The sequence below is a fragment of the Psittacula echo genome, assembly GCF_963264785.1.
Source record: "Psittacula echo genome assembly, chromosome: 1".
In the NCBI taxonomy this organism is placed as follows: Eukaryota; Metazoa; Chordata; class Aves; order Psittaciformes; family Psittacidae; genus Psittacula; species Psittacula echo.
The window spans coordinates 28,249,412-28,263,795 of NC_137735.1; the positions used below are offsets into that span (position 1 = coordinate 28,249,412).

Here is a 14,384-nt window from a genome sequence, read left to right on the forward strand (position 1 = left end):
TTAAATATCTCCTTAAAAGTAGCCTCTGCAGTGTTGTCTACAACTGCCTTCATTTTTTCAGCAACATGTAAGACTACAGAATCCTTGTCGTTAATATGCGTACTATATAAATGCATGCAAACTAAATGCTGCCTTCACCTTCTTCACGTCTATCCCAACACTTGTTGAATGTCTTCCTAACTTACCCTGGATGGTTTGTTCTCTAAAGCCAGGATTGTCTTTTTGACAATCTGGCACAAAGACCTTAATCTTTAACCTCTTGAGCTAGCATCAGAGGGAGAAGGAGCTTGTGAGTCTCCCAAACCTCGGTCGAAGAACTCAGAAGATCAGCAGAGTTGCTTCCCGCAGGTAGTGAGGAGGGGGGCAAAGAAAATCTACTGCTGGGGGCTGTCTCTCGTTAGTCATGCAGTGCTGGACTCACATGCCTTGAGAGGTAGCAAATTCTGTAATGTTAAAGAAAGGATGCTGGATAAGTGGTGTAGACACAAGGCTGGGAGATACAAAAAGGGACTTCAAATGAGTGTTACAGATGTTTATCTGACATGATTACAGACTCACTAAATTATTCTGGCTGCAGATATTATAGGATAAAAAGAATCCCATAGCTCTTATCATATATTCACTTTTCACTTTGATTAGTAAAGGTGATAACTTAAACTCACATCTTTGATATTTACAGTTAATTCTTTAAAAGCACTGTCCTAAGTGTTTTACAGGCTCTTAAAAGAAATTAGAACCTGCACTAAGATCTTAATCGACAGCATAAAAAAGAGGGATAAAAATGGGGCACAAGGGCATGAGTTTTGAAGTGTACCTTTTTTATTTCCTTCAGGAAGGGTGAGGGTGTCGAGGCTTACTGAGAAACCTGATGGAAAGCAAAATGGCTGGGAAGATAAGGTGATCTGAGTGTGGGACAGCATCATGCTGCCTACAGAACCCAGGATAAAGCACACATTCAGTGTGTCACTCCACAGCTCTCTCAATCGCTTTTGCATCTTGCCCACTGTGCTGAAATCCCATAAGCACACTATAAGTATCTCCAACTTGCCATTTTCTGCCATCCAAGAAGACTGCTCACAAGCTGTATCTGAGTCAAGGGATTACTGTAGGTATAAAATGACAATAGCGTCATCACTAAGCAGATGAAATATGCTACCTATTTCTTTACCTGCCTCTTTTCTCTAAGTATAAATATTAACAGGGTTTATTTTTTACCTGCACAGGTAGTCATTTCACAGTTCCTAGGTTTCATTTCATAGTTTTCAAACCCAAATAATTTATCTTAATTTTTAAAAATGTGAAAATTTGATCTAAAATTTCAAATATATCTTATCAGTACATTTATTGCAAATTGTCACCTGCTCATTCCCAAGTAAGAAAAAATATATACCCATCCTAATTCTCCTTTTTTGTATTTCCTGGGGTGTATGCAGTATAAAAACTCACACAGCCAAAAACCAGTGGGGCCCAGATACCTGACAACAAATAATCCAAAGATCCCAAGCCTGGTTTCCTGTTCTATTTTCTGTGCACACTGTTACACTGTAATGCAATTTCACTAATTAATGATGCTGCTTTCACTCTTAACACCAGTCCTGCTCCTGGCCTGTGGCTGGGGTACCCGCTTCCACAGTAGTTCTCCCCAGTGACTGGAAAACTGCAATTACAGTTGGACACTTAGATTAGGAGTATCCTGGGTCTGCAAGTCCTTATTTCAAATTACTCAAAGCAGTCAGTAATACAAATATCAGCATTTTCAGTCACCCCCTCCACATATAAAGTGCACAGTGTAAGGCACGCAGCTCTCCTTCTCTGAGCATAATCACAAAGACATACTTTCCCCCACTCTACATTTAAGAAAGCACAAAGTGTCACTAGAGAGAGTTTGCAGTCACCACTTACGCATTTTTCCCCCTAGCTTTGTTAAAATTTGTTGTCTTCCTTCCTACAGATACTGTCCAATGGAAAACAGGAATAATTCCACCCCCCTTTTATTTTTTTTCACTGATCTTGCATTCTTTTTAATCATTCAATATTGTCTGGGTAGGACATTATGTTTGTACTCTCTGCACTTTCTGATTCCAAATGAAAATCAGCACTGTGAAAAAGATCTTTAATAAACTGGAAACATTTCTTTGTGTAAGAAAAATGGTTCCCTCCAGAAAGTTTATGCATAATGAAGGTGAAAAATTAATATGGAACTGGTCCAGGATGGTTTCATGCATCATGCTTTGAGATTGTATTATGTGTCTTGCTTCTACTAAGCATTTGACACGCCTCAGAATATGAAAAAAAAAAAAAAGGCAAAAAAAGAAGTCATGTCTACTATGTTAGAACCAGTGGATTTCAGTTGTTTTAGTTTACTAGTTCTTATATATGTTTAATCAAGATGAAAATATTCCCAACCCAAAAGGTCTGACTTCCCTAAGACAGCCCAGAAAAAATATTTTTATAATCCTATTAAGAAGATATATGCCTATCTCATAGACCCTATAAATACTAAACCCAGCATATAAATGAGTGGGAAAAGAATTTGGCATGATCATTAGCAATGTTTTCAAGAAGAGAGACTACTGAATAAGATATATAAGAAAATAGCCACAAGAAAAGAGAGTAAGAGCAAAAATTGAAGCCACCACAGTGTCTGGTCACCTTTAAAAATACTGCAAACTAGTGGCAAAAGTGTCCAGATTAACCTTCTAGGCTTTTACGCACAAAGCAGCCTGACACCCAAAAGTACAAAACAGCACATCTACTTATGTGACTAAATTCTGGGGTGCTCAGCAAGTCCCAACATGCCTAAAAGTCATGTTGGGTACCCATCAGGTTTCATTCAGCCTGAGTGAGCAAACACCACTGGAGTGGATGGAAAGACACACTGCTGTATTTTCAATCAAGTTTATTGACTGCAGAAGAAACTGCAGTTCAAACCACAGTTGTCACACCACCAGCTGTCTTCACCAACTGTAAAAAGCTTTTAGAGAATGTTTATGCACAATGGTGGTAATATCATGGCTTTGGAAGTTTGCTTCTGCCATGGTCACTCATTTTGGACATCACCTGTTCTTTGTAAAAGGGGTTGTTAAAGAGCTGCCAAAGCAAGAATTGTGTCACAAGAATTGTGTCACATTTTATTATGACAAGATTCTTCTGCATTGGTGGCCTGGAAAAGTATGCTATATTTTCCTACAAGCAGATCTTCTGCAAAGAAAGCAGAACTTGAAGTTCTTAAACTTCAGATAGAAATACTGAGCATTTTAGTTGGTAACGTGGGAAAGTGGAAGCCCTGCTGGTAATAAGTTATGTTTTTTAGTCCTAGAAGCAACAGAAGACAGGTCCCAGACATGTTTCCACCATCTAGCACACGGAGCAAAAAGGAACCTTACCACCCCTGCTGTAGCAGTGTAATGTCATGCAGCTCCTCCTTTGTGGGGTTACTACAGTACCACATAAACCTCTTTGTTTCCAAGCCGCACCTACTGAGGGACCTTCACAGTATTGCCTCGACACAGCAGGATACTTGCTGTTTCAAGATCCTAGGTTAGAGCCCAGATCTCCGTAGTGCTCAAGCTGAACAAAATGGAGTTGAATTTCCACCATGTGCCACTTTGGGGAAACAGTCATGGCTCAGTAGTCGTATTTTTAGGATGCTCAGTGGAGGAAGCTTGACACTGGTCTGCAGAAGACAGGACAGCTCAGCTGGTAGAGCTCTCAGAGGAATCTGTTTGCTGAGGAGAACATCCTCACCCTCTGTGGAAGGATATGTGTTGGGCTGAAGCATCCTGAAGAGCAGGAGACCTGCAGGGCAGGCTTAGCTCACGCCTCTTCCAATCAGATAACAAGCTCCAGAAATGCACCAGGGACCAGACTATACATAGTCCAAACTAAAGCTACCCTGAAATGTACAGACAATGAAGAATTCGTATAGAATAAACCTTTGCAATTATGCCTTAAGACAGATTTTGGCAAGCCATGGCAGCGGTCTCCCTTCCACACAGGCATATCTGACTTTCACATGGATTACGACAAAGCTAGAATTACCTATATGATATAATGCTGCATGCCACTAAAACCCAAAAGGGACTCTCACCCCATGGAATATTCTAATCCTGTGCTTCAGAGGAGCCTGGTAACTTTATCATGGCTATGCTTTCTTAAGTGCTACACCATATTATAATTGAAGACTACTAAAATGTGCTAATCATGATTAGCAAATTTTAAAAACTCTTCCTAAACAGCAATGCTTAAGTACCATTAGTAGAGCTGGGAGATCGTATTTGTCAGCAACTAAGGACTAAAATAGGAAGAAATTGAAGATTTGTTCACTATAAAAGTCCTCAAACCAACTGAAAATATTTATTACAGTGCTACAAACCATCAATAAAATAATTCTTTTTATAAACTTGTACTATCATGGTTATGGGAAGTAGCTGTTAGGTTGAAAGACTCCTATAGGAGTGTGCTCCTTCTCCAAGAGGAACAATTTGCGTAGAAACATGCACTGTTAAAATGCTAAAAATTATCATTAGAATTTGTGTCACAAACTATTTCAATATTCCTGCACTTTTCAAATATCATGGCATATTTCAATCACAAAAGCACCTCCAGAAGTCTGCATGACACTGTAGGAGCCTCAAAAACATCAAATATACATCCCAAGGTCACCGCACTCAGGAGTGTATAGCATACTGATGAGATGTGTTGAATTTGAAAGGGATAAATGTTACCTGTGCTGAGCTACTGTGCTGGGAAAAAGACCAGCACCAGCAAAGTCATAAACTGCTCAAGGGGCCCCAGCTAGTCAGGGCGTAATACTGCTCAGAGAAGTCAGTCATGGGAAACATGAGGTCAACCTACATTAGGGCATCAATTCCTAGTCTTTAAAATAAAAAAGTCCCCTTCTAAATGCAAGATCAACTACTTTGGTTATAAAACAGCAACTAAAAATATCTGTTGCCGTCTCCTGCATGTGCCACAGCAGGTTATTTGTGGGACAACCGCAGGGACAAACCTGCTCAAGCAGCAGCGCTCAGGCCGGTGTGTTAATGAATGGATGGTTGATGGATGGAGGGATGCGCCGTTAAGCCTTCGGAGCTGGACAAAGCATCAAAACGTGCAATTGCTTTTCACTTTGCCAATTCTCCTTCACATTATCGTTAACATCAGAGCCCATGTATGAATTTTCACAGAGAGATGCCCTCAACGATTATTTTCTCTTGGGAAGTTCGCGCCCTGGCGGCAGTGGCTGTCCCGGGCTGTGGCTGCCCCGGGGGCTCCCGGTCAGCCCAGCCAGCCCCTCAGTTTAGCTGCCCGCTGCGGCCCTGCCCTCAGCGCTCGGTGGGGCCGATCCCGCCGGTGACACCGTACACGGTCCGTGGCGGGCAGAGGTGCGCTCCGCGCATGCGTCGTGCAGTAGGGAATTGTTGCTCCACTCCGCTCCGCACCAAGTTGCAGTCCGCGGCTCTTCCCCCGTGAGGCGGCGGCGGCGCGGCGGGAGCCGGGATGAGGTGCGCGATGGCGGCGTGGCGGGATGGCTCGCACGCCCTGTTGCTGCCGCTGGTACTGGCTGTGGCGTGCGCGGCGCGCAGGTGAGTGCCGCCGGGCCGCTGAGGGGCGCAGGCATGGGGTTGCCCGGCCACCTCCCTCACCTGCCTGTGCTCCTTCCTGCAGCGTCGACGGGCCCAGCAACATGTCCTACGTGAAGGAGACGGTGGACAGGCTGCTTCAGGGCTACGACATCCGCCTCCGGCCCGACTTCGGAGGTGAGGCGCTCGGGCTACCCCGACCCCCACCCCGACCGCCGGGCGCGTCCCGCCGCCTAACGCCGCCTCCCGCTCCCCCCGCAGGTCCGCCCGTAGATGTGGGCATGCGAATAGAGATCGCCAGCATCGACGTGGTCTCCGAAGTCAACATGGTGAGTGCTGCCCGCAGCGGCGGAGCCCGCCGCGCCACAGCGCCGCCTGCCGGCCGCGCCGCCCCCGTGGTGAGTGCCCCTGTGGGTGCGCCCAGGCGCGCGGGCAGCACAGTCCCGCGGGGACCGGCTGCAGGGGGCCAGCGAGCACCGAGAGGCAGCGAGCACCGTGACATAGCCAAGCACATCGCGGTTGCTAGGAAAAGTTAGTTGACTTGTTGAGATAATGTTTGCATGCCTGAATGGGCACTCCAGAAGTGCACCCTGCTGCAGGTCTCCTGCAGGTCTGAGGTTTGAGTACTGCTAACAGTGGTTTGCCCTTGTGTAGTCTACAGCTGTCTTCAGAAATGCTGGAGTTTCTTCAGCTGTAGGAACAGATGGACAGGTGTGTTTTTCTTCCTGTTAAATGATTTAAAGAGTTAGATGCTTTGCAAACTAGTGGTGTTGAGTAAAAGGTGCAAAAAGAAAAGAAGAAAAAGCTTCTAGAAAATACTCTTTCTTGTAGAAGGAAAAAACCCCAACACTGCAGATTAAGTCCATGAGGACGTTGCCTGTCCAGCTGTCAAAATCAGAAAAGTCTCCTAGCTACAGGTGTGAAACATAGCTGCATTTGATGCCAGTTCTGCTGCTGGAAGGAATGTTAACAGACATGCAAGCTTAATGAGCAAAAATATATCTGCATAGTGCTTGCCTCGTTTGACAGCCTTTTCCCAGAAGAAAACAAAAAAAATCAGGTACAAGTTTGAATATTTACAAAATCATCTTGAATTAGAATGCACCATGGGTGTTTTGCTTTCACTCTCTTTTCTTATGTTTGGTCTCATGGAAATCTAAGATGCTTTCTTTCCATAGGGGAACACCTGTTTAGTTAAAAGAAGCTAGAAACCTTACATTTCCATCCCGATCACTTTATTTCACTCAAAAAGAAGTGACATTTGCCCATACAAAGTAATTTATCCTGGAGTGGGGATTTTTCTGTGGTATATTAGTTGTCATTAGAACAATCTCATCAGAGATTGTTCTATCTTTTTTTTTCTGTTTGTTATCTATACACACAGTTCCTGTTTGTGTGTAACTGGTATATTTGCTTATGAATATGATTGGCAGAATGGGGAGGAAAGGAGATTTGTCACACTGCTGTAGCACACCGGGCTCTTCAGAGTGTTAATACCACACAAAGACAGCATTTTTTAAGTTTCAGCTCCTGGAGTTTTTGTTACTGTATTGTGCTTTCAGGGAGGTTCATGGTAGATACTGTGGAGATGAGGCAGAGAAAACAGAATATTAGACCTTGTCAGAACAGTCGAAAAATAAACCTCTTCCAACTCCAACCAGTTTCTGCCACCCTGTAATGGGATTGCTGCTTCTACAAAGTGGTTCACCCTGGGAAAGCCAAACACAGGAAACACTATCGCAAAAATATCTGCCCTGAAATGTCCAGAACTTACCTTGTAAAGTCTCAACACCTGAAACACTGTTAATTTGTAGAAAAATGGATGTGGCAGTTTCCAATGGCAATGTCACTGCAGGGCATTAACTCTACTGCACCAGCTCACAGCATTTCTGCTTATCCTTGATGGATCCAGCATGCAAATCCCTCCTCCATTCCAGTGCTTACACAGCCCTTTGGAAACTGTAATTTGAACTTTATGGTTTTTAATCAAGGGAATTTACATGCTAGATGGATTATTTGGCTAATCTCCACTTGCAAGGGGCAGCTTGACTAAGACTGGTCAAAAAATATGTTTTCATTTCATAAAATGTCACATCTCTCACAGTGGAAGAAAGCAACTATTTCCAGGTACAGGCAATTGAAAAAAGAGTCCCCATTCTGAATCAGTCTGAAAGGAGCTTTCCCATATTGCAGGTGCTCTAGCTGTACATACCCATGTCTAGAGTGTTTTTTGTTGCAAGGTCTTTATTGTATTGCTAAAGACTGTTACATAGTCTTTTGGACAACAAACAATAATTTCATCTGTCCTTGCAGAAATGAGGGGACTGATATCTCATCTTAAGAAAAAAATTTCTACCTAGTAAAATAATGCTTTATTCTGGCATTTTTTTCCTGAGAATCACAGCCTTGAAATGCTTAATGTTGCAGCAACCTGTGAATCATTCACCTTCTTTCCTTTCATTTTAAACTATTGGCTTGTAGATTACTTTTTGTTTAGGAAAAGCTACCATTCTGTGGCTTCAGAGCCAGAAATGTTTACAAAAAAGATGCTAGTTTATAGCTTCTGTTGTCTATGGGGCAGTTTTGCTGATGAAGGAACTGGTAACATGAGCAGAGAGAGCAACACCTTCATACTGGGAGCTCCTCCTGGCAAGAGAGTCTGGTTGGACTCCACGAGAGCTCTGCTCAGTCAGTCTCACCCTGGCAGTATTGGATGGAGTTGTCTCATCCCTCGGCTCTCCTCAGGCACATGAAACCTTAGTTCCAGAATGACAGAGGCAGCTATTTCAAATCCTGGTACCCAGAAGCAGGATTAAATTTTCTATTCCCGTCTCAGTGCTTAAACAAGAGCAAAGATTAAAATAATTATATATACATATATATATATACACACACACACTATATATAATACACCTAGCCTATGAAGGAGGTACCTCTTTGGTGTATTAGCTGAGAATTTGTAATATAGGCTGTCTGCCAAGTCAACAGGCTGATCTCTATGTCCAAGTAAATCCAGTTGAAGTATAGACAACAGAGCTATTGTGAATTCTATGAACACCATCAGTAATAACTGCTCATGCAGCTTGTCTAGTTGTAGTGGCTTCTTCAAATGTAGTTAAATGTTGTGAAATACTTTACTAGTAAATGAATCAAGACTTGCACAGCCTTGAAGTCAACCTTTCTGTTATTTCTCCTGAGTACTTGGCCCTCATCTGTTCAGCTCTTTAAACTGTATTGTTTTATAGCTGCCTGGTAGTTCAATAATACTGGAGTGAGTGGCTATAGCAACTTTTACAGAAGGATTATTTGAAGCTCTCATTATTGTAACTCTCCCATTTGGCATCAGATATGTTGTCATATATTGATTTTTGCAGGTAATAAGCTGAAGAGCTTGTCAGACATCAAACAAGCAGAAGTAGAATGTAAAAGCCCTAATGACCGTTGCCTGGTTCTTACTGTACTTTCTTCTGAATACCATAAGTTTTAATCTGTTTCCGTGAGTTATTCGCATTCTTACTATACTGACTGCAAGCATTCACTTCCTAAAGTACAAGATGACCCTTTGCTTTGTCTTAGTTACTGGTTGTTCAGCTACCTTTCATCCATGACAGGTTTCTTTAGAAGTATATCAGACATTTACATAAATATAGAGAGTTCATTAAGAACCATGCTACAACTATTAAGCTGCTGTGATGTGAATTATCTTGTTTACTCTGATACCTTTACATGGTTAACAAAAGGTGCTGCTTGTACATTAAGAATAAAGAATATTCATGATTCATGAAAATCACGATTCATGGTAACTGCTGTCGAGCTTCAGGGCAAGCAAACAAGTAGCATATTGGTGCATCTTCTAGGAAACAGTCAAGAAGTAGCTGGACTCTGCAAAGAAAATTCATATGCAGTACATGACATAATTTTCTCTAAAATGCCTCTCCTGAGCAGGTGGTCAAACCATCATACTAGGCAAAAGACAGCTGTACATGTTCTAAAATTTTGAAAACTAGTGTACATGATAAAAAACCTCTTAAAATGCAGTTAAAAGAGACATCAAAAATTAAAAAAAAAAAAAAAAAAAAAAGCCCATTATTGTAGAGTGGGAACAGTGTTCCTGACCTACCATACTGATTACACTGATGATGAAGGTTTGTTTTGTATGATAGCACATTGAAGGCTTTGTGTCCCAGCAAAAAAAGAGGGTAAAGAAAACACAGAATATATAATTCTTATGTTTCTGTGCACCCAAATTCACTTTTACTCAAGGCTCGTACATTTGTCTGATCTCACAAATAAGTCACAAATCTTGCAGAGAAGCAGGATCTCATCTGTTGCCTACTGCTCAAAACTCACTAGCTGGTTCTCGAGATCTCTCCTTAAGTAGTTTCTTTTATGTTGCCAACATCCCAACCTGTTGGATAACATTTTTTTGCACCAGAAAGAATTTAATTTAGATTAATGCACTTACTTTCTGTGTCTTTTTGGGGAAACAGATAATTAAACAAACCAGCTGCATAGATTTATTTTTTTTTCATACATTTCACATGATACCACCCTCTCAGATTCTGTCTCAATCCTTCTAGCCCATATGATTATATATAAGAAATTGGACATAGAGACAGCCATTATCTTCTGGTGCATCTTTGACACCATGGCTTATGCTGAGTGATGAAGTCGTGTTTGAAGCACAGAGTAGAGCTGCATGTCACGTTTGATCCTTTACTCTGTCATGACTGCAGATTATTACTGGTTTGGAGAATGAAATTTCTCCCACAGTGCTTAAAGCCCCACTGCCTATGTTATCAGAGACATTTTTCTACTACACCTGTTTATCTTTCCCCGGAAGCAATAGAGTATTTCTTTTTTCTTTTTTTTTTTTTTTTTTTTTTTCTTTTTTCTTGCTGTAGGGCTGCTCCCAGGCCTGCTGCTGAAGCACTGGCTTACATTACAAATTGAATCCAAGAGAAATGCGTTTTCTGGTGTACTAGAAGTTTACAGATATGTTACTTTATAGACTTATAAACAGTTCCATGTCTGAAGGCTTGACTATATTAGTTATTTCAGAGCATCTTTCTTTGTTCAGTTCTGCAAGTGTGGAAAAATGAAGAACAAACCCGTGTTTTCACACCACATGATCTCTAGAAGGAATGTTATTATTTTCAGAGTGTCTTTCTGGGATACTTCATGCTATATCTGTTTGAAATTTTACAGAATAATTTTGCATATAACAGTGTTGATGTATTTTACTTCTTTTGGGATCTGCACAGTCTAACTGTTCAGTTTCCTTTAAAAAATGACTGAAATCAACAGAATATGTTCCAAACAGTCTGAACATCAGAACCAAGCCAAATGTATAAGCAGCCTCTGTCTGAGCAAATACCACTCTGCAGGTTGAAACAGAGGATTAGACTTTTGTTGAGTTGTATAAACAGTAATAAAGAAGAACACCTGCATCCACAGCTGCATGAACAGGAGCACAGCCAGTAGGCTGAGGGAGCTGGTTATCTCCATTTAGGACTTGCTAGATGACATCTAGGTTCTGTGTACAGGAGAGAAGCAGAATGCCCAGGGAGGCTTTGCAGTCTTCATCCCTGGTGGTCTGCAAGACCTGACTGGATCAAGCTGTGAGCAACCTGGTCTGACTTCATAGCCAAATTTTTTTATTTTATAAAATAATAATTGGCTAACACATTCAGGAGGCAGAACTCCCCTTAACATTAATAAACATTCACTGATAGTCTGCTGTGCCTACTCAAGAGTTCCCGGACAGTCACACAAGGTGAATTTGACAGAATAAATACACACACAGAAAAGTTTTCAAATTTGCCTATAAATCCAAAAGCAAGGATATAGATGCCTCCAGGGCCTAAAGTAATGGAAGGGTTTCACCTTACTTTAGGGCTGGTGCTAGCCCAGGTGACTGTGGCATCCTACACTGGTAGGTTTCTAGTCAAAAAGTTAAATCTGTGGGTTTAAACATTCAGGCTGAGTAAGGCTTAGAACCAAGGCACTGAAATTTTGCCCATTAATCCTGGCAGGATTAATACATACATTGGACTCCAATTTTAGGAATGATAGACTTTCATGTATGGGTGCAGGTTACTGTAAGGCACTTTCTGTAGGCTGAGGGAGGCTTAAGATCTGTTTATAGACATAGAGTTTCACATTCGTTTTGTTCTTTTTCCCTGGCTGAGAATTTAGCATGGTGGCTGTTGTGAATCTCAGTGTAGGAAACAATCTATGCTAGGGAACCAAGTCAGCATTATGAACTCCATCTTGTACCCCTTTGTGTGAGAGCAGCCAAGTCCATTTTTTTTAATCTAAAGTCTGGTTCCTGGAGAACTAAAAAGTAAAACTGCTTCAGCTCAGCCAGTGAGGCAATAAAAGTGATCAGGGTAGTCACAATGAGAATAAATGGTCCTTGGTCTAAATATATTTGCCTGAAGATATTCATACAGATTAAACTGATTTTTAAAAATGACATAAAACTCAGTAATTGTTAATAAAAATTTGCTTAGCTGTAGTGCAGAAGAAAGGAGTACTTTTCTGTTACATGGCAACTCTTCTGAAGAGCATGAAGGACATGCAAAAGTACTTGAATATTAATAAGAATGTTCAGCAACTGATTTTACTTTTTCTTCCATCAAATACAGAAAAACTAATCAAGCAGTAAAACATAAGGTCGGATCATTTCATCATTGTCTATTCCAAACAGGAGTAATTATATTAAAGAGTGAAGCATGGAATGAATGTATAAATAGGCAGCTTGAGGTTAAATGATTGGATTGCTGTTACTGGAAGTTTTCTTGGGTTTTTTCTCATTGACTTCATGAATCAGCGGCTCTTCAACAAAATTAACAGGTAGGCAAAAAGGATAAAGCAATAACTTAAATGTTGTTATGATCAAGAAAGTGGATATATCTTGATTTTTCAAAAGTTAAACTAAACTGAGACTAGCTTCAGGGTTGATAAAAGCTGTAGTCCAGATCCTGCTTTTAGCCTGACAGGCACACTACGTCCCTGATTCCAAGGTTTAAACAAACTAGATATGAGTGCCCTTCATAAAAAAGGTGTCATTCTTTTATCTAATGTTAAACTCAGTTTCCTACAAGGGCAAGCTGACTCCCTCAATTGTTTCTCTTTCTAGCCACTGCAGGTGGCTTATCCTCAATTTCCAGCTTGTCTCAAGAGGTGATAAGCTCAGTTCTGACCTGTGTACTTTACCATTTAGCCCAGATTTTACACCTGACGCCAGTGGCCATCCTGACACATCTGTATTCCAGCCATATAATACAACTTGTGCAGAGTTTACATTTCCAAAGACAAGAAATAAAGTGGTCATGCTTCCTATTTGTTTAAAATATTTTCTGAGAATAGTGTGAGATGACAAAGGACAGAAAATTAAGAGTCATTTTAATTTTTAACATAGTTTTTTTTGTAAGCTGCTGCTTACCCACTTGTTTCTCCTAAGCATGGAGTCAAGAAAAGAATCCAAAACAACTGCAGGTCTGAAATATGATGGTATTACTGTGATGAACTGTCAAAAATCTCTTCCACTGGAGTAAGTAACCACCTGCAAAGGAAAAGACCATGTTTTCTTAATCATGCCCTAAACCACTTCTTCAGCCAGGTCTGGTTCCTGAAACCTACAGTTAATTGTATCACTGTGGTAAGCAGTGGTGCATATGAAATGGTAGGGGTGACAACTTCCCCCTGTTTAGTGGAAGCTTTAGCACCCGCTTTGGGATGTCTGGGGTTTCAGTTAAATAAGGAGCATACCTGTAGTGAGATACGCCTTTCAGTTAGGTGGATGAGAAAATCCAAGGTTTTCCCCAGCTCTGCCTTCTTGTGGACTGGCATCAAACAACATCAGCTGCTCTATCACCACCTTAAACTTGCAGCTTCTGGTCTTCTAGTGTGCACAAACCCCACAGTTAAATGGCACGAACCTTTTGAAACATTCAGGGTCCCAAATGATTCTTTAGTAATGGAAAAGTCAATGATTCACACAAAAGACCCATTCCCCCAAATTAACTGCTTTCGAAATCTATAAAATAAAATTTTAATTTCTTCTAGGAACATGAAAGATGTTTCTTTTCTTGTGTGTGACAGGGGAAGGGCTTAATTAAAAGTTTTCTTTTTCATTTTCTCCTATTGTATTGCTTTTTTACTTCTGATTCTAGACAGGGGAGAATATCAGAATTTTCCAAACTAAGCATTTTGCATTATAAAGAGGTTTAAAGGATACATTTCAAATGCCTGCATGTCGTGGTTTAAGCCCAGGCCGTAAATTAGAGCCACGCAGTTTCTACTCCCCCCCCCCGCCCCCCGAGGGATGGGGAGGAGAATCGAAAGAATATAACTCCCACAGGTTGAGATAAAAACAGTCCAGTAACTAAGGTATAACACAAATCACTACTGCTAACACCAATAATAATAATGATAAGAGAAATAACAAGGGAAGAGAATAAAATACCGCCCGCCGGAAAAGAGCCCGACAGAGAAGAGGATGTGCCCTTCCAGATAACTCCCAGTTACATCCCTGGGCATGACGTGCTGTGGTATGGAATACCTCTTTGGCTAGTTTGGGTCAGGTGTCCTGTCCCTGCTTCCTCCCGGCTTCCCCTCCTCCCTGGCAGAGCAGGAGACTCAGAAAGTCCTTGGTCAGGGTAAGCATTCTGACCAGCAACTGAAAACATCGGCTTTATCAGTATTATTCCTAGGCCGAAAGTCAAAACCACAGCACTGCACCAGCTACTAAGAAGGAGAAAAACTGACTGCTGCTGCTGAACCCAGGACACT

General features: G+C 41.4%; 1 protein-coding gene across 1 annotated transcript in view; it reads left to right on the forward strand.

Moving 5' to 3' along the window:
- Positions 1-5,547: 5,547 nt before the first annotated feature.
- Positions 5,548-14,384, forward strand: part of GABRB1 (gamma-aminobutyric acid type A receptor subunit beta1) — a gene marked incomplete at its 3' end in the record, with an annotated part of 138,118 nt that continues 129,281 nt past the window's right edge. Inside the window, exons 1-3 of the mRNA XM_080612842.1 lie at positions 5,548-5,588; positions 5,671-5,762; positions 5,847-5,914. Coding sequence (XP_080468968.1) covers positions 5,690-5,762; positions 5,847-5,914 — 141 coding nt within the window. The 5' untranslated portion in view covers positions 5,548-5,588; positions 5,671-5,689. The remainder of the gene's footprint in view (positions 5,589-5,670; positions 5,763-5,846; positions 5,915-14,384) is intronic.